This window comes from Chiloscyllium plagiosum, chromosome 3, assembly GCF_004010195.1.
Source record: "Chiloscyllium plagiosum isolate BGI_BamShark_2017 chromosome 3, ASM401019v2, whole genome shotgun sequence".
Classification (NCBI taxonomy): domain Eukaryota; kingdom Metazoa; phylum Chordata; class Chondrichthyes; order Orectolobiformes; family Hemiscylliidae; genus Chiloscyllium; species Chiloscyllium plagiosum.
In genome coordinates this window covers 96676069-96699048 of record NC_057712.1, presented here as the reverse complement: position 1 = coordinate 96699048, position 22980 = coordinate 96676069, and the positions used below count along the sequence as shown (strand labels likewise).

General features: G+C 41.9%; 1 protein-coding gene across 2 annotated transcripts in view; it reads right to left on the bottom strand.

The window, feature by feature from the left end:
• The window catches only part of LOC122548208 (gamma-aminobutyric acid receptor subunit rho-2-like), a 58037-nt gene that overhangs the window by 8088 nt on the left and 26969 nt on the right, over positions 1-22980 (bottom strand). For both annotated transcript variants that reach the window (XM_043686756.1, XM_043686763.1), the window contains exons 3-7: positions 18751-18818; positions 10443-10666; positions 8636-8718; positions 6911-7051; positions 4008-4160 (exon numbers count right to left, since the gene is read on the bottom strand). In XM_043686756.1, the coding sequence (XP_043542691.1) occupies positions 4008-4160; positions 6911-7051; positions 8636-8718; positions 10443-10666; positions 18751-18818 (669 nt within the window). The remainder of the gene's footprint in view (positions 1-4007; positions 4161-6910; positions 7052-8635; positions 8719-10442; positions 10667-18750; positions 18819-22980) is intronic.

The window sequence follows — 22980 nt, the reverse complement described above, 5'->3', positions numbered from 1 at the left end:
GTGTTGTCTGCAAATTTACTAACACACCCTTCTACGCCCTCATCCAGGTCGTTTATAAAAATGACGAACAGCAGTGGACCCAACACCGACCCTTGTGGTACACCACTGGTAACTGGACTCCAGGATGAACATTTCCCATCAACCACCACCCTCTGCCTTCTTTCAGCAAGCCAATTACTGATCCAAACTGCTATATCTCCCACAATCCCATTCCTCCGCAGGTTCAGGTTATAAGTTTGCTCGCTGAGTCGATAGGTTTGTTCTCAGAAATTTCATCACCGTGCTAGGTAACATCATCAGTAAGCCACCATTGAAGCACTGGTGTTCTGTCCCGCTGTCTATTTGTGTGTCTTGGTCTGTTAAGGCATTAACCATTTACCAAGCTCTGAGAAAAAGAACAGGAAATGATATCACTCACCTTAACAAACCAAGACACATAAATAGAAAGTGGGACAGAACACCAGGGCTTTACCGGAGGCTCACTGATGATGTTACCTATCATGGTTATGAAACATCTGCGAACATACCTATCAGCTCAGCGAGCAAACTTACAACATGAAGTCATTTTAACAATCATGGCTCAGTGGTTAGCACTGCTGCCTTACAGCACCAGGGACCCAGGTTCAATTCCAGCCTCGGGGGACTACATTTGTGGAGTTTGCATATTCTCCCTATGTCCGCATGGGTTTCCTCCAGGTGCTCCAGTTTCTTCCCATAATCCAAAGATCTGCAGGTTAGGTGAATTGACTCTGCTAAATTGCCCATAGTGTTCAGGGATGTGTAGGTTAGGTGCATTAGTCAGGGGTAAATATCAAGTAATAGGATAGAGGAATGGGTCTAGGTGGGTTGCTCTTCGGAGGTTCAGTGTAGACTTTCAGTCCAAATGATCTGACCACACTGTAGGGATTCTTTGATTCTATGAATCATTGTAGTTAACTGCTAACAATTAGAATGGGTACCTACCATTGAAAAAAGTTTATCCCTATCTCATCCTCAGCTTGTAAATTGATTGCAAACATTGTGTTCCTGTAGTGTAGTGATTGTCATGTTTGCCTGAGAAACTGTTAGAGGATAAAGGACAGTAAAGAGTTTTAATAATCACCAAGTGCATAGTTTCAGTCAATAGATGTGGACATATAATGATTTGATTGGATATTATAATTATGTGCACTAATGTGAATATAATTGGATAATATAGTCATGTGTATTAACTTGGAATGTAAGGTAGAATGTTAAGGTAGAAGGTGCATTGTTGGATAAAGATAAAAGTGTGGAAATGTGTAAGCTTTGTATTGAAAAACTTGTTTCTTTAAGAATAGTATTATAGCATTGTTTCATATCAAATCAGGGAGTTGTGTGCCATCTTTGATGGGTACATCCTCCAAGCCTGCATGAATAAATGCTTAAACAAAGAAACTAAAGTCACATTGGTCTTTGAGGGATCAAAGAGTTAAAATTATTCCCTTTCAAAGGCAACAGTCTTCAGTTTGAAACCAGACAGAAACATTGTTGAAGCTCAGGTACAGTATACAGGAAAGAATGCAGTACGTTTGTGGTTGGTCTCGTACGGTCCTGTAATGTCCTTGTCTCTAGGCCAGAGATTTGGGTTCAAATCTCACCAACCCTGGAGGTGTGTTGTAAACTGTGTAAACAGGTTGGTTAAGATAAATAGGTTGCATCAGCTCACTATCTTCTCAAAAACAACTAGAAATGAGCATTAAACATTGGCCTAGCCAGTGAAGCGCACATCCCATTAATGCATTTGAAAAAAAAATCAATACCTGAATCTTTTTAAATCAAGGAATGAAAAGTTTGGAGAATAAATCTTTTCTTCTTCCTTAATGAAGAAGGATTACAGCATCAAATCTCATTGACTGAGGTTTGCTAAGGACTTGGTATTTTTCAGAAGCAGCAAAATAAAACATTAAGGACAGGAAATTCATCTCAGGTGGTGGACTGTTACACATAACATCTGATAGTTAATTCCAATAGAACTGAGTATCAGACACTATTTGAATCAGCAGACAATCTGATACCTGAGTAATAACTCTGAAAGAGTTAATACAGAGGAGTATTATAAGCATATGATGTAAGATGTCACATGGACTTGTGGAAAGAACAGATTAAGATCTTGAAGGAGTAGGACTTAACATCTTGGTCCTTCTCAGAATCTCTGTTATAATGTCTATCATGTAAAATGTAACTAGTTACTAACATGCAGTAAACTATTTCTTGTTCAATGCATGAGCGTTTTCTAGTTAGACCAGTAAGTGAAATTCCTTTACAACAGTAGGCCAAGCAGGACCTGCAGATCTCCACATTTAAAGAGGAATGTTATAATAAAACTACCACTTGTTGCAGTGCAGGGTCTATCTGGCTGTCTCATATGACATAGTGAGTCATGGGTGGGGATTTCATGTAGCTGCCTCATTCAACATGCTGGCAGTGGTGGAGACCTGAAGACTTTTCAGTATCTTCAGACTCAATTTTAAGTCACCTGCAACAGTTTGCAATAGGGAAAAGCTGAACATCTAAGAACTGTACTAAAACCCTCTGGGTAGGGTTCAACAAGGACGAATCTGTAGTTAGTGGTGAAGGTATTTCAGACCTGGTAAGAGATGTGCTGCAGCAAGTGAGTCAGGAACTCCCTAGAGAAGAATTAGCAAAATTGTACCAAGAGCAGACCAAAGTCAGAGTTCAATTGAAGAACAATCAATGGGCATCAGAGGCTCCACTAGTAAAGTTAAAAGCCTTAGTGGGCAAAGGGGCTAAAACTGTGCAGTCTGTGAAAGCACGAAAGTAAGGAAAGTACTTCTAGTTCAAATTGAGCATTGCCACTGGAATGGGTGGGCACCACAATGCACAACTACAGTAAAGAAATCAAGGGCCTTGAAAAGCAATTAAAATGGAAATTGCTGACTTGAAGACATTACAAAGATAGAATTAAAGTAAAAAACAGGGAGGTTTGAAGCCTAAACAGCTCCGATCCAGAGGAAGAAAATCAGAGGTTTTTATTAAAGATGAAGAGCATTTATTTAAACCATAGGTTGTGGGAATGATGCAGGAAAATGGTGAAAGAAATAGGCATTGTTTTTATAGACCATGAGATCCAGCCCAAAATAAAATCTGTTAAAGAAACAAGACTAATCTCATAAAGCCAGGAATATTAATTTAGTAAAACCAAGGTTGAAGTTGACATTATTTATTATACCACAGGCTTTAAGTCACATTAACTTAAGAAAAGGAGAACCATTGAATAAGTCACCAACTGCAGGAATCATCCATTTTAGCTGCAAAAGATGGGAATTCATGTACATTCCAAGAAGGACCAGGCGGCCAAAGTGTTGAACAACAGGAGCATTTCTCTAGAGAGCTTTACTCTCAGGGCAGCAAGGTTAGCCCAAGCTGTTTCCTGCTCAAAATGGCCAATCACATCATCAATGTGTCACTTGACTGGCACTCTTAAAGTGACAGTCCACTAAACACAATAACACAGATTCTCAGGACCTCGGTAACAATGTCAATCATACTAATGTAACTAGTGATTAGTTGCTCACATGCAATAAACTAATTTGTGATCAGTACAATCAACTTGTCCAGTTAGACCAGCATATGGTTATCTTCTACCCCATTAGACCAACACATCCTGTAGATCCCAGTACTTATAGAAGATGATACCACCAAACCAACCACCTGGTGAGGTGCACATTAGGGTTAGTGCACATATAATAACCACCTGCTCTTTATCACTACCTGAGATAAAGTTCTGCCCCTCAGAGTTCTCAGTATGTTGGAGAGGTTTGTTTTGAGCAGACTGTAGTGTAATGAAAGTGTAACTAGAATTGGATCATAATCAACTCAATAATTCCCCAAAGATCTCTTTTAAACACCCTTGGTAAAGATAAAGCCAGTAATTGCTTATCAACTGAATGTATTTGTTTACAGCAATGGTTTTAAATTTTTTGGTGACATACATCTTTGTACAAAAAAAAGACATCTTAGCTTACCTAATGAAACTCTAGCTGGTACAGCTAGGCGATCAATCCAGAATGATACCCAGGACAACATCACCATCAGAGTCGCTGGAAAGTAGGTTTGTAGCAAAAAGAAGAAAATGTGGCGGCGCAAAGTGAAGTTAATGTACAAACGATTGTACCAACCTATTTGCGAAAGTAGATGACTGTCAGTATACATTCTCATATATTTACCCCAAATAAACATTGCATTGCTGAAAAAAGGCACATTCTGTCAAAGGTATCTGTCTTGCTTTTGATGGGACAATTGGCAAAATTAACAATTCAAGTGAAAAATCAACATTTACAGGGGAGCCTCAATTATCTGAATGAGATGGGCAGGCACTATTTCATTCGGATAACTGATTATTCTGTTAATCGATTAAATGCCTTTTCTCTGGGGCTTGGAGTTTTTAAAAGTCTGCTCCCCATTCAGGAGACTGCAGCAGCACACAGTGCGCGAGACCCCACTGCCCCCCGCCCCTCTCCGAGGCAGCCAGACTGGACACCAACAATAAGACTGCAGCTGCTGCTGCCTTTGTGGGGTAGGTCTCCAAATAGTGCGCACGCACGCACACACACACTCACTCACACACACACACACACACACACACTCACACACACACACAGCCACACATACAACTTTTTACTGCAACCTTTTGACAGGTTCCACCTCTGCCCTGTACAGGACAATATTGGTCAGATTATCTGGGGAAGTTGGGGGGGCGGGTTTAGGGTACACCCCTGTGTAGAACTCCAGGGAAAGTGTGGGGAGAGAGCGAGGGCAGGAGGTCAGTCATTTGGAGACAGTGCCTGTTTATTCACTGTAAACAAAAGACACAATCACTGTTGGAAATATGTTTTTGATATAATGTTTCTATCGAGACCTCGTGATCTCCTTCGAATAATACGACTTTCAGATAATTCGTATTCAGATGATCGAGGTTCCTCTGTATATTGCATGAGAAGACAGTGTTGGGAATTGGATTCTGATAGGTAGAAGTGTTGCCATAGAGAATGCATACATTAATGGTGATTGACAGTTAACTGTCAAACTTTGTTTAAATTTTAAACCAAAGAGGGTGATTGATTGGTCAAGGCATTTTCCTGAGAAATGAACAAGCTAAAGGTTGTCACCGAGTAATTAATTTTAGTTCATTAACTTTGGTTCAAAGGTTCATTTAAGATCGAACCATATCTCTATTATGACCATAATATTTAAAATGTTCAACAATGCATCATATTTTTATAATGGGGATTAGGAAAGGTATTCTGGCAGTGAATTCCCCAGGTCAAACACGTCGATCTGGTGTCAACCCTTTAAGAATAAATCTTGAGTTCTAATAAGCCAGCTGAATTTGTTAATACAGCTTCCATGCAAATATTAATTTCACAAAGTGAGTAGATTTTTAAGTAGATAGTGATAATTTGGGTTAAAATAAATAATCATTAAAAGGTCATGTCCATTCAAATAGGAAATATTCAGCCTGATCAAAAGCACTGCACATTTTGTTGGTCTTTTGCCAACGTTGTAGGAGGAGACTGGAAAAACCCCAGAACTTTACAGCTCTGATGTTCACCCATATAACTTATTTGACGCAGTTAATGAACTACAAATTGTTTCATGGGCAAATGTATTGTTCTGTTAATGTACTTAATTCAGAGAAGTTTCATTAACAATGAAAATCAATTGTTTTGGATCCCTTCATTAATCCTCAATGAACATGTCAGGATAGAAGATTACTACCTTCAGAAATTCCAGCTGCACTGTGTTTCTCTAATTGTCTTTCAAAATAAGAATAATTTCATTCCTAATTTATGCACAAGTTTACTCTAAATGAATCCTCTTGTGAAAGTAGGATTTTTCTATCACCTCACACATCATAAAGGTGCATTTGAATGGAAAATGCTTTCCATGATTTTACATAAGAATCTTGAATACAGTGCTTTTGCTTTGAGAGGTAGTTCACCAGCCACAGTAAGGATGATATATTTGGTTAAAACTTCTTGGTTCTCAGATTCACTTTTATCAGAGACGGTTACAGAGAGTGCTGATCTCGGCCCAGACAATCACAAAGGCCAACCTTCAGTCTATAGAATCCATCTACCATGCTGCCAGCATTCTCAAAGATCCATCCCACCCTGGCAATGTTTTTCTATAACCTCTACCATCAGGGAGAAGGTACAGAAGCCTCAATGCATGCACCAGCCAGTTTTGAAACAATTTCTACCGTACTGTTGTTAGAATATTGAATGGACTCAAAAACTCTTAACATTCGCCTGTTCCTGTGTTTTTGTTATTGCTGCTATTTATCTATTATTTACTTATCTATGTTACTTAACTCTGTGATCTGCCTGTATTGCTCGCAAGACAAAGCTTTTCACTGTGTCTCAGTACACGTGACAATAAATTCAATTCAATTCGATTCAATTATCCACAGAAGTTTGTCTAATTGTAGGCCATGTTATCCATTTAACATCCATTCCTTAACTAAGTTCCATCCAAGGACTGATCAAATTTTACTTTCTGTACTCTATATTAGCCAAGCGTAATTCCATGTTCAGCTACTTTTTGTCTAAGTGCAGTATTAATATTTTTCTTTCAGCAGCAGAATTTCCCACAGCATTGTGACTTGACAGTATCAAATGCATTGTATCATGGTAAGGTTAAGTGTAGATTTCCATTTGTGATTCTCTACTTAGTTGGATACTGACTTCAGGAAGGTCATCACGAAGCCTCCTGAAAGGAAGTGAGGAAATTCCCCATGAAGAAGGAGCAACAACAGAGATAGATACAGTTGAGCCGCCCAGTTGTTCAGCTATTTTATAATCCCTCTGTTGGGTTACCAAATAAACTGGATCAGATTTCAATTCTCCAGTCACTTGCAAACACTCACCTGTACTACTGTAGAAAGCCAATTTGGATGTAGTGTGAAATCTCTGGATAAGGAACTGAGACAAAGAGACTTTCTCATCTGTCTTCAATGCATCTTTATCACCCTTCCAATACAGCATAAGGTCATCTTCAGTGTAAGCATCTGCCATGAAAGAAATACTAACCCAGTGTTTAATTGTGACAGATTAAAACTGGATATCAAGAACTCAGTGTCTAGTGAACAAATTATACTGTAGTGTTAATTTTAAATACAAAATCACCAATTATTTGAAATTCAAAAGCTGCTGTGATGTGCTCAATGATTATACACTTTGGTGCAGAAGCCTCTTCACCTACCAGCAGAGCACCTCCATTTTAGGTTCCAAGTATTCAATCAAAAAGATAGATTGCTTGTTTGGATTAATTTTGATCTTGAGATGTTTTACAGAAGTAACCATCCAGCAATGTTGTGACAGAATGTACATACATTATACAGACAGATTGACACCACTGTATTTATATATTGAGATTGATTTTAAACCACCCTATTTGGCAGGAATGGGGTAGGGAAGTTTTTAGGATAGATCAACCTGATTTGCCACATCCTCTTCACTTTAATTGTGCTGACTACCATTTCAACTGCAGCCTTCATTTATGTGGCTGAGCTACGTGCCACAAACAGGCAGGTGTCCCGTGAATGCCGTACCAATCAGAATGCTATGATGCAATTAGGACTTGAAATTTTGCCATGGGTTTGACCTCAGGCACTGACTTTCAGTGTTATTTAAAGAAGCTTTCGTATGGTTTTGAGTTCTTTTGGATTTAATACATTTCCAACTCATTATTAAGTTTGGAAATTGCTTGACTTTTTATTTCTATGCTTTACTCACTCTAATTAAAATTTTGTAGGTTATAATTGGGAGATTTTTTTGCATCATGACTCCATGAAGGAAAAGTTATAGGAGGAGGCGCAGCAGCAGCTTCAATGCTGGGACAAGCAGGAGGTGGGCTGTTAAAAGGCAAAACACACAGCTGGACATGGGAGTACAAGTGATGCTTATTAAGGCCTAACTCACCCCATTGGGCCAAGAGTCCAAGGTGCTTTAAGCTTATTGGACTCTATTGTCCTTACTTTTTATTTACATTGTGCCATTCCTTATTGAGATTCTGCCCCCTTTTAAACAGAAAGAGATGGACTCTCACCATGAAAACACCTATGATGTTGCACCACTTCCCCATTCTCCTTTCTGTAGAGGCTCCTACCTGTTCCCGATTCAAAAGCAGCAGACCGCTTATAAGTGGGATAGAGTTAGGGACTAGTGCACAGACTCAAGGCACTAAATTCATCACTGGCCCATCTTCATACCCAGACCCAGCTGGGACTGAAAATCCAGCCCTATACCTTTGCTAACTTTTTCATTATGATTGACAATGCGATAAAATAATTACATGGTAATTTTGTAATAAATTCTCAATAAACTGTCCGTCTCCGCGCAAAATATTGGTTTGCTGATGGAAATCCATTTTGGTTGACCTTTTCTAATCAATCATGCTGTGTGGGGAGAAATCCTGTCAGATTAGTTGAGTTTTATATTCCATCTCATGAATAATAAAGTATGAGAGCGTGATGTTGTTTAAAAACATATCCTGCCCACAGAGCAGCTCGTCTACAGTCTGGAACGACTGTGTGGCTAGAGTGCAATGAGAATACACATAGCTGACCAAATCCATTGTTTAGATGACTTACAGCTCTCTATCTCCAGGGAACAGGTCTGTGTGTCAAGAGGAAAGCAGCTGAAATCCATGTTGCACATAGCTGTTACTGTAACCCTATAAATATAAGAGATGATTTATAATTTGTTTTGTACCTGTCATTGAATACAGCCTTGTCAAATATTACTGTAGAGTAAAAACTGATACAATGTTCTGATCTGATCTCCTTATGCCTGCCAGGTGGAAGCGATTAGACCTTTTATTTTATTTCCAGTGCCATCATTCTTAAGACTGTCTGAGTGATTGCCTGAAGATTAAAGTATCTGTCTCCTAAACAGGAAACCATTCCTAGAGAGGGTTTCCTGGTCCTGTGCCCAACAGCTTTGGATTATCTGGTCACAGTTAATTCGGTAAAAACAAGGACTGCAGATGCTGGAAACCAGATTCTGGATTAGAGTGGTGCTGGAAAAGCACAGCAGGTCAGGCAGCATCCGAGGAGCAGGAAAATCGACGTTTCAGGCAAAAGCCCTTCATCAGGAATAGACAATAGACAATAGATGCAGGAGTAGGCCATTCTGCCCTTCGTGCCTGAAATAGATGAAGGGCGTTTGCCCGAAATGTCGATTTTCCTGCTCCTCGGATGCTGCCTGACCTGCTGTGCTTTTCCAGCACCAGTCTAATCCGGAATCTGGTCACAATTATCACATGGAAATAAACACAGAGAACTGGGGATGCTGGAAATCTGTAACAAAAACAGAGAGTGTTGGAGAAACCCAGCAGGTTTGGCAGCATCTACAGGGGAAACTAACTCTTCGAGTCCAGTGACCCTTTGTCAGGGTTTGCTGCTTTTATTTCAGAATTTCACATGGGTTTTTCTTAATAAGGGAAACGGTCTAACCCATTCTGATTTCCCAGTATTTGCTGCACCCAGTGAACCATTACATCCAAGGAGCAGATCAAGAAAATTTCCTTTTAATTATTTTCAGGAACCAGGAGCATTAATTTTAAAAATCAGCTTGGTCTCTTGGGTTGATAAATTCATGGACACAAAAGAAATCCTCTTGTGCAATGCTCCCAAGATTCTGAGGGGGCTTGGACAGGTTAGATGTTGAGAAGACGTTTCCACCAATGAGTTACAGAATAAGTTTAGATTCAATTCCCTATAGTGTGGAAACAAGCTCTTCGGCCCAACAAGTCCACACTGACTCTCCGAAGAGTAACCCACCCAGCCTCATTTCTCTACATTTAGCCCTGACTAATACACCCAATGCTACGGGCAATTTAGCACGGCCAATTCACCTAACCTGCATATTTTTGGACCGTGGGAGGAAACCGGAGCACCCGGAGGATGTGCAAACTCCACAGGGAGAATGTGCAAACTCCACACAGACAGTTGCCCAAGGCTGGTATTGTACCTGGGTCTCTCGCGCTGTGAGGCAGTAATGCTAACCACTGAGTCACCGTGCTGCCCTTTATTTTTAGGAGACAATTATTTAAAAGTGGCAAGCAAAGCAATTTATTCTGCCGGGAGGACTGAATGTCTGGAATTCTCTACTTCAGTGTGGCGGAGGCTAGATCACTAAAAGTATTTAAAAAGGATGCAAATAGTTTTTCTGAAGTATCAGGGAGTTGAGGGCTATGAGGCATTGGCAGGAAAGAGCATTTGACAGTTGGGGCAGATCAGCAATGATTTTGTTGAATAACAGGCTTGAATGACTAAATGGCTTATTCCCACTCTTATTTCTTATGTAGGGTTGGTATGGGAAATTAAAAATGTAAGAGGGGTTACTGTGATGTGGTAGAATTCCCAATAGAACTTCTGGAGAAGAAATGCAACTTACCTTATACTATATAGCACATTTCCGTCAGGAAAGATGCGTAACATTATATTATCTGTGGTTGTGTCATGGATAAACGATTGCTTTGAGTGAACAAAAAACACATCTGGTGCCCAAATCTTTTTGACAAGCCTTCCATCAAATGTCATACTTTTGTTTGTGGTACTGGGAAATGAAAGTCGCTCATCTTTCCAGTAATTGCGCAAATACAGAGTCATTGTGAAATCCTGCAGAAAACACAACAATTCAATAATCACCCACTGAATTCTCAAATTCTCAAATGGCATGCAGCATCAGTGAAATGGGTCAATATTAGAATGATCTGATGATCTTGTAATAGATCAGCAATACTTTGGATGTTCCAACAAAAATAAGATCACATTGAAGGTGCTGCCTTAACCACCATCACATGATACATTAATTAAATGCATTTAACCTTACCATCCACAGTTTTTTACAAACTAAGTTTAACATCACATCTTAGTTTTCCCAATCTCAGTGATACTTTTTATAATCCATGGACTGCCCTATTTTGTGGGACTCATCTTTCAATTAGACCTTTCATTTTAAAACAAGCTCATGACTCTTTTGAATGTTGAGAATTATTTTTGAAAATTGCAGTGCTCATGATAAATTGTATTAAAATTATCTTGACGTTTAGTTATCTTAAATGTAGCACCTGCTCCTACTACCCCGATTTTATTTCCTGTACAGACCGGGTAGATTCCTTTCTGTGAGAACCAATCTTTATTTCCTTCCATAGATTACTCATACTGTGTTTTAGGGTGACACTTGGTCTAGGAGTGCATAATAATGTCACTACTACATGTACCACAAGTTGGTGGAATGGAAAAAGAGACAGTTGGCAACTTGTGTTTCTCACTCAGTGACCATGATAATGAGATTGAAGCCATCTCCCTCACCACAGACATTGACATTCAGAAGTATGCACTCGTCCTACCATTGAAGAGTAGACGACGTTTACTACACATAGATACCTCTTTTAACTGTCCAGAAATCATTAATGTTGGAGACCTCACATCTGCATAAGCTTGCCTCTGACCATAGTCTAAAAGTAAATCTCAAAATAGAAGAGATAACTGAATATCTTTTGATATTGATCACTTCCAGAAATAACCTTGTTCGTAATGGTGCATAATTTACCATGAGATGATTATAAATGAAATATGAAATGTGACAGACAGGCCACATGTTTGAGAAGGGAGTGATTGATTTGTTTACATTTGCCATTATAACTCTTGATTCTATTTAAGATGGGTGGGAGTTCAAGCCCCACTCTAGAACCAGGGTTGCCATTCCGTGCTTCCTGAGATTGAGAAATTACAATAATCTATCTGCTTTGGCGATCAAAGTATATTCGAATGATCACATGATATTGTTTCAAAAGCTGAGATTTATCCCTACATCCAAACCAACATTCCTCCAGCAACCAAGGTCATAAAAAACATTTACTGGTCGTACATCATATGCTGTTTATGGGATTTTCCAGTGGGCACAAGGGCTGCCCATATTTTACTGTACAGAATAGCCACCATTCCTCAAAATAGTTTGCTAGATTTTTCTGAGTAAAACCACAAGGACTATATTTTTCTTTCAGTCTTTAAAATTGTTTTACACACATAGACCAAGAAACTCCCTGATCGTATCTCTGCTTTTGTAAAGATAGGAAATAGGAGCAGGAGTAGTCCATTTGGCCCTTTGAACCTGCTCTGCCATTCAGTATGATCATGGCTGATCATCCAACTCAGTACCCTGTTCCTGCTTTCTCCCCGTACTCTTTGATTCCTTTAGGCCTAAAAACTATATCTAACGTCTGTTGAAAGTATGTAATGTTATGGCCTCAACCACTTTCTATAGCAGAAAATTCCGGTGGCTCAGTGGTTAGCACTGCTGCCTCACAGTGCCAGGGACCCGGCCTCGGGTGATTGTCTGTGTGGAGTTTGCACATTCTCCCTGTGGGTTTCCTCCGCGTGCTCCAGTTTCCTCTTACAATCCAAAGTTGTGCAGGTCAGGTGAATTGGCCATTCTAAGTTACCCACAGTGTTCAGGGATGTGTAGAATAGCTGCATTAGTCAGGGGTAAATATAGGATAATAGGGTAGGGTAATGGGTCTGGGTGGGTTACTCTTCAGAGGGGCAGTGTGGACTTGTTGGGCCAAAGGGCCTGTTTCCACACTGTAGGGATTCTATTCCAATAGCACTGGGCAGCACGGTGGCTCAGTGGTTAGCGCTGCTGCCTCACATCGCCAGGGACCGGGGTTTGATTCCAGCCTCGGGTGACTGTCTGGGTGGAGTTTACACATTCTCCCTGTGTCTGCATGGGTTTCCTCCCACAATCCAAAAGATGTGCAGGTCAAGTGAGTTATCCATGCTAAATTGTCCATAGTGTTCAGGGATGTGTAGGTTAGGCGTCTTAGTCAGGGGTAAATATAGGGTAGGGGAATGGGTCTGGGTGGGTTACTCTTCAGAGGGTCGGTGTGGACATGTTGGGCTGAAGGGCCTGTTTCCATACTGTAGGGAATCTAATCTAATCTCACTACTCTCTGGATAAAGAAGTTTATTCTTATCTCAGTCCTAAATGGTCTACTCCATACCTTTAGAGTGTGACCCCTGATTCTGTACTTCTTGGTCATCAGACATATCCATCCTGAATTTACCCTGTTGAGTCCTTTTGAATTTATAAGTTTCTACGAGATCTCCCCTCATTCTTCTTAACTCCAGTGAATATAGTCCTAACCAATTCAGTCTCTCTCTGTCTGTCAGTCCTGCTATCCCAGAAATCAGTAGAAAATGAGGACTGCAGAGTCAAAAAGTCTGGTGCTGGAAAAGCACAGCAGGTCAGACAGCATCCGAGGAGCAGCAGAATCGACGTTTCAATCATAGGAATGTGAGGGGAGACCAAGGGGACTGAGAGATAAATTTGGGGGGAGAGCTGGGGCAAAGTAGCTGGGAATGCAATAGTTTGATGAAGGTGTGGGGTGATGGTGATAGATTAGATTAGATTAGATTAGATTACAGTGTGGAAACAGGCCCTTCGGCCCAACAAGTCCACACCGACCCGCCGAAGCGAAACCCACCCATACCCCTACATTTACCCCTTACCTAACACTACGGGCAATTTAGTATGCCAATTCACCTAACCTGCACATCTTTTGGACTGTGGGAGGAAACCGGAGCACCCGGAGGAAACCCACGCAGACACGGGGAGAACGTGCAAACTCCACACAGTCAGTCGCCTGAGTCGGGAATTGAACCCGGGTCTCTGGCGCTGCGAGGCAGCAGTGCTAACCACTGTGCCACCGTGCCGCCCTTAGATCAGAATGGAGGGTGGAGCAGATAGGTGGGAAGGAAAATGGACAGATAGGACAGTTCAAGAGGGTGGTGCTGAGTTGGAGGGTTGGATCTGGGATGAGGTGGGGGGAGGGGAGATCAGGAAACTAGTGAAATCCACATTGCTCCCCTGTGGTTGGAGGATCCCAAGGCAGATGATGAGGTGTTCTTCCTCCAGGCGTTGGGTGGCTAGTATTTGGTGGTGGAGGAGACCCAGGACTTGCATGTCCTTCATCGAGTGGGAGGGAGAATTGAAGGGTTCAGCCTCCATAGGGCTGTGGGGTTGATTGGTGCATGTATCCCGGAAATGTTGTATGAAACATTCCGCAAGTAGGCATCCTGTTTCCCCCATGTAGAGGAGACCATATTGAGAGCAATGGACACAGTAGATGAGGTGTGTGGAGGTGCAGGAAAATCTCTGCCAGATGTGGAAGGTTCCTTTGGGGCCTTGGATGGAGGTGAAAGGGGTGGTGTCGGTGTAGGTTTTTCACCTCTTGCATTGGCAAAGGAAAGTGCCAGGAGTGGAGGCTGTGTTGGTGGGGGGCATGGAACTAACGAGGGAGTCGCAGAGGGAATGGTCTGTGCAATCGCAGACAGGGAAGGGGAGGGAAATATATCGCTGGTGGTGGGGTCTGATTGTAGGTGGCACAAATGGCGGAGGATGATGCATTGTTTCCAGAGGTTGGTGGGGTGGAAGGTGAGGATCAAGGGCTGCTGTCCTTGTTGTGATTGGAGGGGTGGAGTTCAAACACGGAGATGTGGGAAGTGGAGGAGATGCACTATGGGCATCATCCATCATGTGGGAGGGGAAATTGCAATCCTTGAAGTAAGAGGCTTTCTGTGATGTTCAGGAGTGTAATTCGTCCTCCTGGGAGCAGATGCGGCAGAGGCGGAGGAATTGGGAGTAAGGGATAGCATTTTTTTTCATAGATTGGAGAAGGTGTAGTCCAGGTAGCTATGGGACTCAGTGGGTTTGAAGTAGATGTCCGTGTTAAGTTGGTTGCCAGAAATGGAGATGAAGAGATCCAGGAAGGGGAGGGAGGTGTCCAAGATGGTCCAGATGAACTTAGAGTCATAGAGATGTACAGCACAGAAACAGACCCTTCAGTCCAACTCATCCATGCTGACCAGACATCCCAACCCAATCTAGTCCCACCTGCCAGTACTGGCCCATATCCCTCCAAACCCTTCCTATTCATATACCCAGGCAGATACCTTTTAAATGCTGTAATTGTACTAGCCTCACCACTTCCTCTGGCAGCTCATTCCATTCACTCACCACCCTCTACGTGAAAAGATTGCCCCTCCTCTCCCTTTTATATCTTTCCCCTGTCACCCTGAACCTATGGCCTCTGGTTCTGGACTCCCTCATCTGTGGGAAAAGGCTGTGTCTACTTATCCTATCCATGTCCCGCATGATTTTATAAACCTCAATAAGGTCACCCCTCAGCCTCCGATGCCCCAGGGAAAACAGCCCTAGCCTATTCAGTCTCTTCCTATAGCTCAAATCCTCCAACTCTGGCAACATCCTTGTAAATCTTTTCTGAATCCTTTCAAGTTTCACAACATCCTTCCGATAGGAAGGAGACCAGAATTGCATGCAATAGTCCAACAGTGGCCTAACCAATGTCCTGTACAACCGCAACATGACATCCCAACTCCTGTACTCAATACTCTGACCAATAAAGGAAAGCATACCAAACGCCTTCTTCACTATCCTATCTACCTGCGACTCTACTTTCAAGGAACTATGAACCTGCACTCCAAGGTCTCTTTGTTCAGCAACACTCCTGAGGACCTTACTATTAAGTGTATAAGTCCTGCTAGGATTTGCTTTCCCAAGATGCAGCACCTCGCATTTATCTAAATTAAAGTCCATCTGCAACGAAGAAACGGAGGGCTTGGAGGCCTTCGTCATGGTGGATGGACGTGCACAGGGACTGAATGTCCATGGTGAAGATAAGGCATTGGGAGCCAGGGAACCAAAAGTCATGGAGGAGGTGTCCCAAATGTATGTGGGAAGATCCTGGACCAAGGGGGACAGGACGATATCAAGGTATGCAGAGATAAGCTTGGTGGGGCATGAGCAGGCGGAAATAATGGGTCAACCGTGGCAGTCAGGTTTGTGAGGATAAGTTCAGTGGGGCAGAATGCAGAGATAGTCAGTGGAGCAGGAGCAGGCAGAGACAATGGGTCGACTGGAACAGTAAGGTTTGTGGGGATAGGTTCGGTGGGGCAGGACTGCCCCGGTCAACCCATCACTCTCCACCTGGTCCTGCCCCACCGAACTGATCTCCGCATATCTTGACACAGTACTGTCCCCCTTGGTCTAGGAACCCCCCACATACATTCAGGACACCACCCACATCCTCCACCTCCTCCATGAGTTTCGGTTCCCCAGCCCCAATGCCTCATCTTCACCATGGACATTCAGTCCCTGTTTATTCCAACCAGTACCCTTCCACCAACAGACTCATTCAATTGGCTGAATTGATCCTCACCCTCAACAATTTCTCCTTCGAATCCTCCCATTCGTTCAAACCAAAAGAGTAGCCATGGGCACCTGCATGGGCCCCAGCTATGCCTGCCTCTTTGTCAGATATGTGGAACAGACCACCTTCTGCCTAAACACAGGCACCATTCCCCACCTTTTCCTCCGCTACATTGATAACTGTATTGGCGCCACCTCATATTCCCACATGGAGGTTGAACAGTTCATCAACTTCACGAACACCTTCTACCCTGACTTCAAGTTCACCTAGACCATCTCGGATACCTCCCTCCCCTTCCTGGACCTCTCCATTTCCGGCAACCAACTCAACATGGACACCTACTTCAAACACACCAACTCCCACAGCTAGCTGGACTACACCTCTTCCAAACCCCCTTCTGTAAAAACGCTATCCCAATTCCTCCACCTCCACCATATCTGTTCCCAGGAGGACCAATTCCACTCCAGAACATCCCAGATGGCATCTTACTTCAGGAACTGCAATTTCCCCTCCCATGTGTTCAACAATGTCCTCCAGCACAACCCTTCCACTTCCTGCACTCCAGCCCTTGAACTCCACCCCTCCAATCGCAACAAGGACAGAATTCCCTGGTCCTCACCTTCTATCCTACTAACCTCGGGATAGAACACATCATCCTCCGCCATTTCTGCCATCTACAAACAGACCCCACCACCAGAGATATATTTCCCTCCCCACCCCTATCTGTGTTCCGCAGACACCATTCCCTCCCGACTCCCTCGTTAGGTCCATTCCTGGCCCCCAACATCCCACCCTCCACTTCTGGCACCTTCCATTGCCACCACAAGAGATGAAAATCCTGCACTCACACCTCCCCCCTCACATCCATACAAGGCCCCAAAGGATCCTTCTACATCTGGCAGAGATTTTCCTGCACCTCCAAACACCTCATCTATTGTGTCCATTGCTCTCAATGTGGTCTCCTCTATACTGGGGAGACAGGACGCCAACTTGTGGAATGTTTCAGACAGCATCTCTGGGACATACGTACTAAACAACCCCACCGTCCTGTGGCTGACCATTCAACTCCCCCTCCCACTCCAGCAAGGTCATGCAAGTCCTGGGTCTCCTCTACCACCAAATGCTAGCCACTCGACGCCTGGAGGAAGAACACCTCATCATCCGCTTTGGGACCCTCCAACCACATGGGATCAAGGTGGATTTCATTAGTTTCCTGATGTCCCTTCCCCCCATCTCATCCCAGATCCAACCCTCCAACTCAGCACTGCCCTCTTGAACTGTCCTACATATGCATTCTCCTTCATAACTATCTGCTCCATCTTCCGTTCCAACCTATCACCATCACCCTATACCTTCATCTACCTATCGCCTTCCAAGCTACCTTCCCCCAGCCTCCTTCCCATTTATCTCTCAGCCCCCTTGACTCCACCCCCCAACCAACATTCCTGATGAAGAGCAGCACCACACTATCCCAGGAATCAGTCTGGTAAACCTTTGTTGCACTCCCTCCTTCTTCAGCTGAGATCAAATCTGCACACAATACTCCAAGTACAGTTTCAACAAGGTCCTGTATAATTGCCTCCACCTCCAACTTCCCTCCACCTGTAATAGAATCCTTTCATTATAAAGGCCAACATCTCATTTGCCTTCTTCACTACCTTTAGCACCTGCAATGTTTACTTTCAGCAATTGGTATATAAGAACACCCAGGTCTCACTGCATTTCCCAATCTATCACTAATCAGATTATAATCTGCCTTCCTGTTTTTGCTACCAAAATGGATAACTTTACATTTATCCACGTTATACTTCATCTGCCTTGCATTTGCCCACTCATTCAATTTGTCCACATCATATTTGGCATGCGCTACACTATTACTTTTCAAACTACTTGAAAAGTCAATTCTCATCAAAACAATATTTTATCATTACTTTGAAAACCAAAATATTTTAGGCTTTAGAAATGTAATAGTTAATCAAAATGTTTAAGCTACAAACAGCAATCTTACATTCAGTTTCTCATGAAATAAACGTATAATTTCTACAATTTTTACTATGAATTATTGCCAGTACATTTAGGTCATTCACAATTTTTACAATACTCATATGAGAAAATCAGAAGTTCCAACAATATGAAAGCCCACATAATAGTTGACAGCCATTTTCAGTCCTCTCATTACTGATCTTAATCATGTCACTATTACTCCCTCTGACTAGGAAGGGACAAAATATTAGAGGAAAGGTCCTCACTCACAAAATCTCAAAGCAATTGGCTGAAATCTATTTGTCATGTTCTCTTTACATTGCCTTGTCAAGACAGAAGAGAAAACACACAGGAAAGAGAAATTAGACAATAGAATTTCATCTAAACAATATATACATACATAAATATATATGATCAGATAGTGCTGCCTGTTTTGGTCTTAGGCCCATCTTAATGTAAATAGTGAAGCTCATTTTGATTACTTACCATATTCACCTCAGAAATACTGTCCAGGCTTTCCACCATCACATCAACTCCAACAGGTATTGCAGGGCCTGACAGTGCAAAATAGTGTCAATCCATGCATTTGGAAATGATTCTTAATGCAAACAAAAAAGTGTTTTTGTAAAAATCATAATTTAATTTCTCACTGACACTTGAATAGAAGGAGAAAAATATGTTCAGCTTATCCAAAAATCAGTGGATTTCTTTCTCGATATATCAAAATGCTAGCTGCATGGGTTTTTGCTCAGAATCTTCTGTAAGGATTAGAAATAAACTACAAAAATAGTATTGATTTACTGTCTGCTACTAGCCATGACAAGAGATGTTACATGATTGCAGCATCACATTAATCCATGTTACCATTTAAATATTGAAATGAAAAGCTTTGTTACTTAAAACACAAATAACTCTTCTGCTATTCTTCAGAAAACATTCTTGATGAAAGCGAGGCTTAATCTGTCAAAGGAACATAGATTTAGGAGCAGATGTAGACTATTCAACCTTTTGAGTCTGATCAACAGAAACAGAGATAATAGTAGTGGAAGTAGGAGTAGGCTATTAGATCCATCTTAATTAATATGTTCATGGTTGATCAACTTATCTCAATGAGGTTTACCCTCATACCCTTTAGCAACTTGAATGTTTTGAAATTATTTATTTCTTCTATAAGATCACAGCTGATTTGGTCCTCATCTCAAACACAATTTCCTGTCTGTTTACCATAACACTTGACTCCCTTATCTATGAAAAATCTATCTAATTCACCGTGGAATTAATCCAAGGTCCAGCCTTGACTTTCTTAGGAAGATAATTTCACAGAAGAACAGCCCTCCCTAAAAAAAACTGTATCTGATGAATTTGGAGGTTGTTCCATGAACAGCGTGTGGGAAGCTGGGTAAAGAATTGAATGTGAGGGATGCCAAAGTGGTAGGATAGGGCGTCAGTTAGGCACGTTTGATATGGCACAAAAACCTGGTAGGCCTCACAGCCAGAATCCATTTAAAAATCTCAATGCAACTCGCACTTAGTCCAAAAAAAAGTTAGATTCAGCCCGTGGTCACTATTATTGAACTCAAAATTCACCACCTGCCACAGTAGGATTCAAACCCAAATCCCCAGAGGATTAGCCTGGATCTCTAGGATACGATTCTAGTGATATCACTACTATATCACTTCCTCCCCAATCCTATTTTGGCTTTCCAACTATCCTAGTATAACATTCTTAATAATTTGTTCTAGCAATTTCCCCTGACAGATCCCTTGTTGTCAGAAAGTTTGACATGAGATGGATGTCACAGATTTAAAAATGGTACTAAAAGCTTTAAACAGCATGTATGTTAATAACAGAAGGTTAATAACAATAGAGTGCTGACCACCTAATCAATATAATTGGAGATCATGTGCAAGCTGTCCCTGAAACAATGGCACTAACACAGCTCACTGCTTAGTGAGGTCAGTTAATGTGGAACTGTCATGCTGAGCTGACAAAAAGCCAGAGAGGGTAATTTAAGGGTAGTTTGGTTAAATATGGAGCAGACTCTCCTCTGAGGGTTATTTGAAGGTCCAGAATTAACAACCCTAGTTCTCTAGGCCCTGCTGGCAGGCTCTCTGGATGCTCTTTTCAAAACCCTTCTCCAAAGTTTTTTGAATTCATTCATGGCAGATGGGTTTCTCTGGCTGGGTTAACACTTATTGTCTATCCCCAGTTGTCCTTCAGAAGGTGTGGTGAATTGTCTTCTTGAACTGCTTCAGTCCATTTGGTTTAGAGAGACCCACAATGTCCTTAGGGAAAATGTTCCACAATTTTGAGCCAGTGACACTGGTGATATATTTCCAAGTCAGGATGGGGAGTGACTGATTGCCGAACTTGCAGATGTGATTTTCCCATGTACCTGCTGCGCTTGTCCTTCTAGATGTTAGTGGTCATGGGTTTGGAAAGTGCTGCCTGAGAAACCTTGGTGAATTTCTGCAGGTCATCTTGACAATAGTACATATTGTTGTTACTGAGAGTCGGTGGGAGAGGGAGTAGATATTTGAGGATGTGGTGTCAATCATGCCTGAAGCTTCAATCTAGATGGTGTTAAGCTTCTTGGAACTTCCATCACAGTCCTGAATTGTGCCTTGCAAATGGTGGACAGTTTCTGCAGAGTCAGGAGGTGAATTACTTGCTGCAGACTTCATTGTCTCTGACCTGCTCTTGTAGTCATTGTATTTATATGTCTAGACCAGTTAAGTTTCTCATCACTGGTAAAGCCTAGGATGGTAATAGTGTGGTTATTGGTAGTAGCTGAAGAATCAGCATAATGAGGAACATTTTCATCCAAATAAATTGTCTACATCAATGGAGGAGGTTAAAACTGTCTGGTCCAGTCATTCCTTCAATTTTGCTGAGCCAAAATCCTGGTACACTCTTCCTAAGAACACCATGGGTGTCCCTTAATCCCAAGGAGAACAGCAGATCGAGAAGGCATGTCACTGCCACCTTTTCCAGGACAGTTAGTAATGGGCAATGAATGCCGGCCTATCCAGTGACACCCACATTCTATAAATGAATATAAGAATTACTAACAGCACACTAAAATGCCCCTTACCCAGGGCCTTTACATATGTAAATTGGGTGTGTGCATCCTTGGGGTATGCAGCCTATCCAATTCCAGTCTTTCCCTTGGTAAAATTCCACAAAGGCAGGACGCGGACATGGTTCCCGCGATTACGGTAGCCTTCTCTGCCTCCTAGAGCCAGTAAAATTCAGCTGAATATCTCCTACATAGCCCCATGTCAGGTTTTGCTTATAATGTTTCGGTATGCGGTATATTAAAGTCAATATGTAAATATTGTTGTTGCTGGGAAATGGAAATTTAATTTTGGGTACCATGTGTTCTGCTTACCGTGCCCAGTGATGTATCTTATTTCCAATATCAACTATCATATAAACCTTACCCCAATTCAGCACTGAACCACGTGTAACTTTCTGCTGTAGCTATAAACTAAATAGGAAGAAGGATTGAGGCGGTTTTTCATTAGTTTAAGTTGAAAAACGTAATCAGTCATTCACATTCACTGGGCAGTGTGCCATCGAGCTGAGCTGATCTCCTCTCGATAACCCAATCTGGGCAACAGGGATGAGGCAGAGCCATCTCAAAGTTAAATCTCTTTTCCAATAGTAATAATGAAAACATGCCCTCTGCATGATGTGGGACAGGGTTTGCAGCAAGTTATGTAAGATCTGGATGATTCATGGGCCAAAGGATAAAACAATCAATTTACTTACAGAGAATAAATCTTGCTGGATAAAGACAATTACTGGAAGGGAAATAATATATTTAGGTTTGTTAGTAAATAGAATTATTGAGAGTGGAGGGAATACCCTATGGAGGATAAACAAGGCGATGCCTTCCCGCCATGTTAATTTTAACAAGGCTATAAATATGGTTACAAATCATGAGTTTGTGGATTTATTCAAAATAATCCTTCAAGTAAAGTATTGCATTGATTTTCTGTCCAAGCTGATTTTGTAATGGAAGGCAGGGACCAAGAAAATTGTTGATGCCGCATTTATTTTTAGTGTGCATTATCAGCATCAAACCTTGCCTATCGTAGATGGTGATCGTGTTTATTCCATGGCAGAAATTTTCAAACAAAGATTAAGATATTTAAATCAGGGATCTAGACTTGGAATAGGGTATTTTTGTGATAGTTGTCTGCTCCAAAACCTGACCGGACATTTAGTAAACTCACAGAGCAACTCATGCCATTAATAAGCAGGAAGGAACCTTCAGCAGTGATACTTGAAGAGCTTAACCACAACATATCAGGCAGGGAGGAAAGGGTCGTGCGAGGGAGCCGTGGTTTAATAAGGAATTGGAATCCCTTGTTAAATGGAAGAGGGCGGCCTATCTCAAGATGAGACGTGAAGGTTCAATTGGGGCGATTGAGAGTTATAGGGTAGCCAGGAAGGACCTGAAGAGAGAGTTAAGAGCAGCAAGGAGGGGACATGAAAGGTCCTTAGTCGGTAGGATTAGGGAAAACCCTAAGGCTTTCTATAGGTATGTTAGGAATAAAAGAATGACTAGGGTAGGAATAGGTCCAGTCAAGGATAGTAGTGGGAAGTTGCGTGTGGAGGCGGAAGAGATTGGGGAGACACAGAATGAATACTTTTCTTCAGTATTCACTCAGGAACAGGGCATTGTTGTCGATGAGAATACTGAGCCA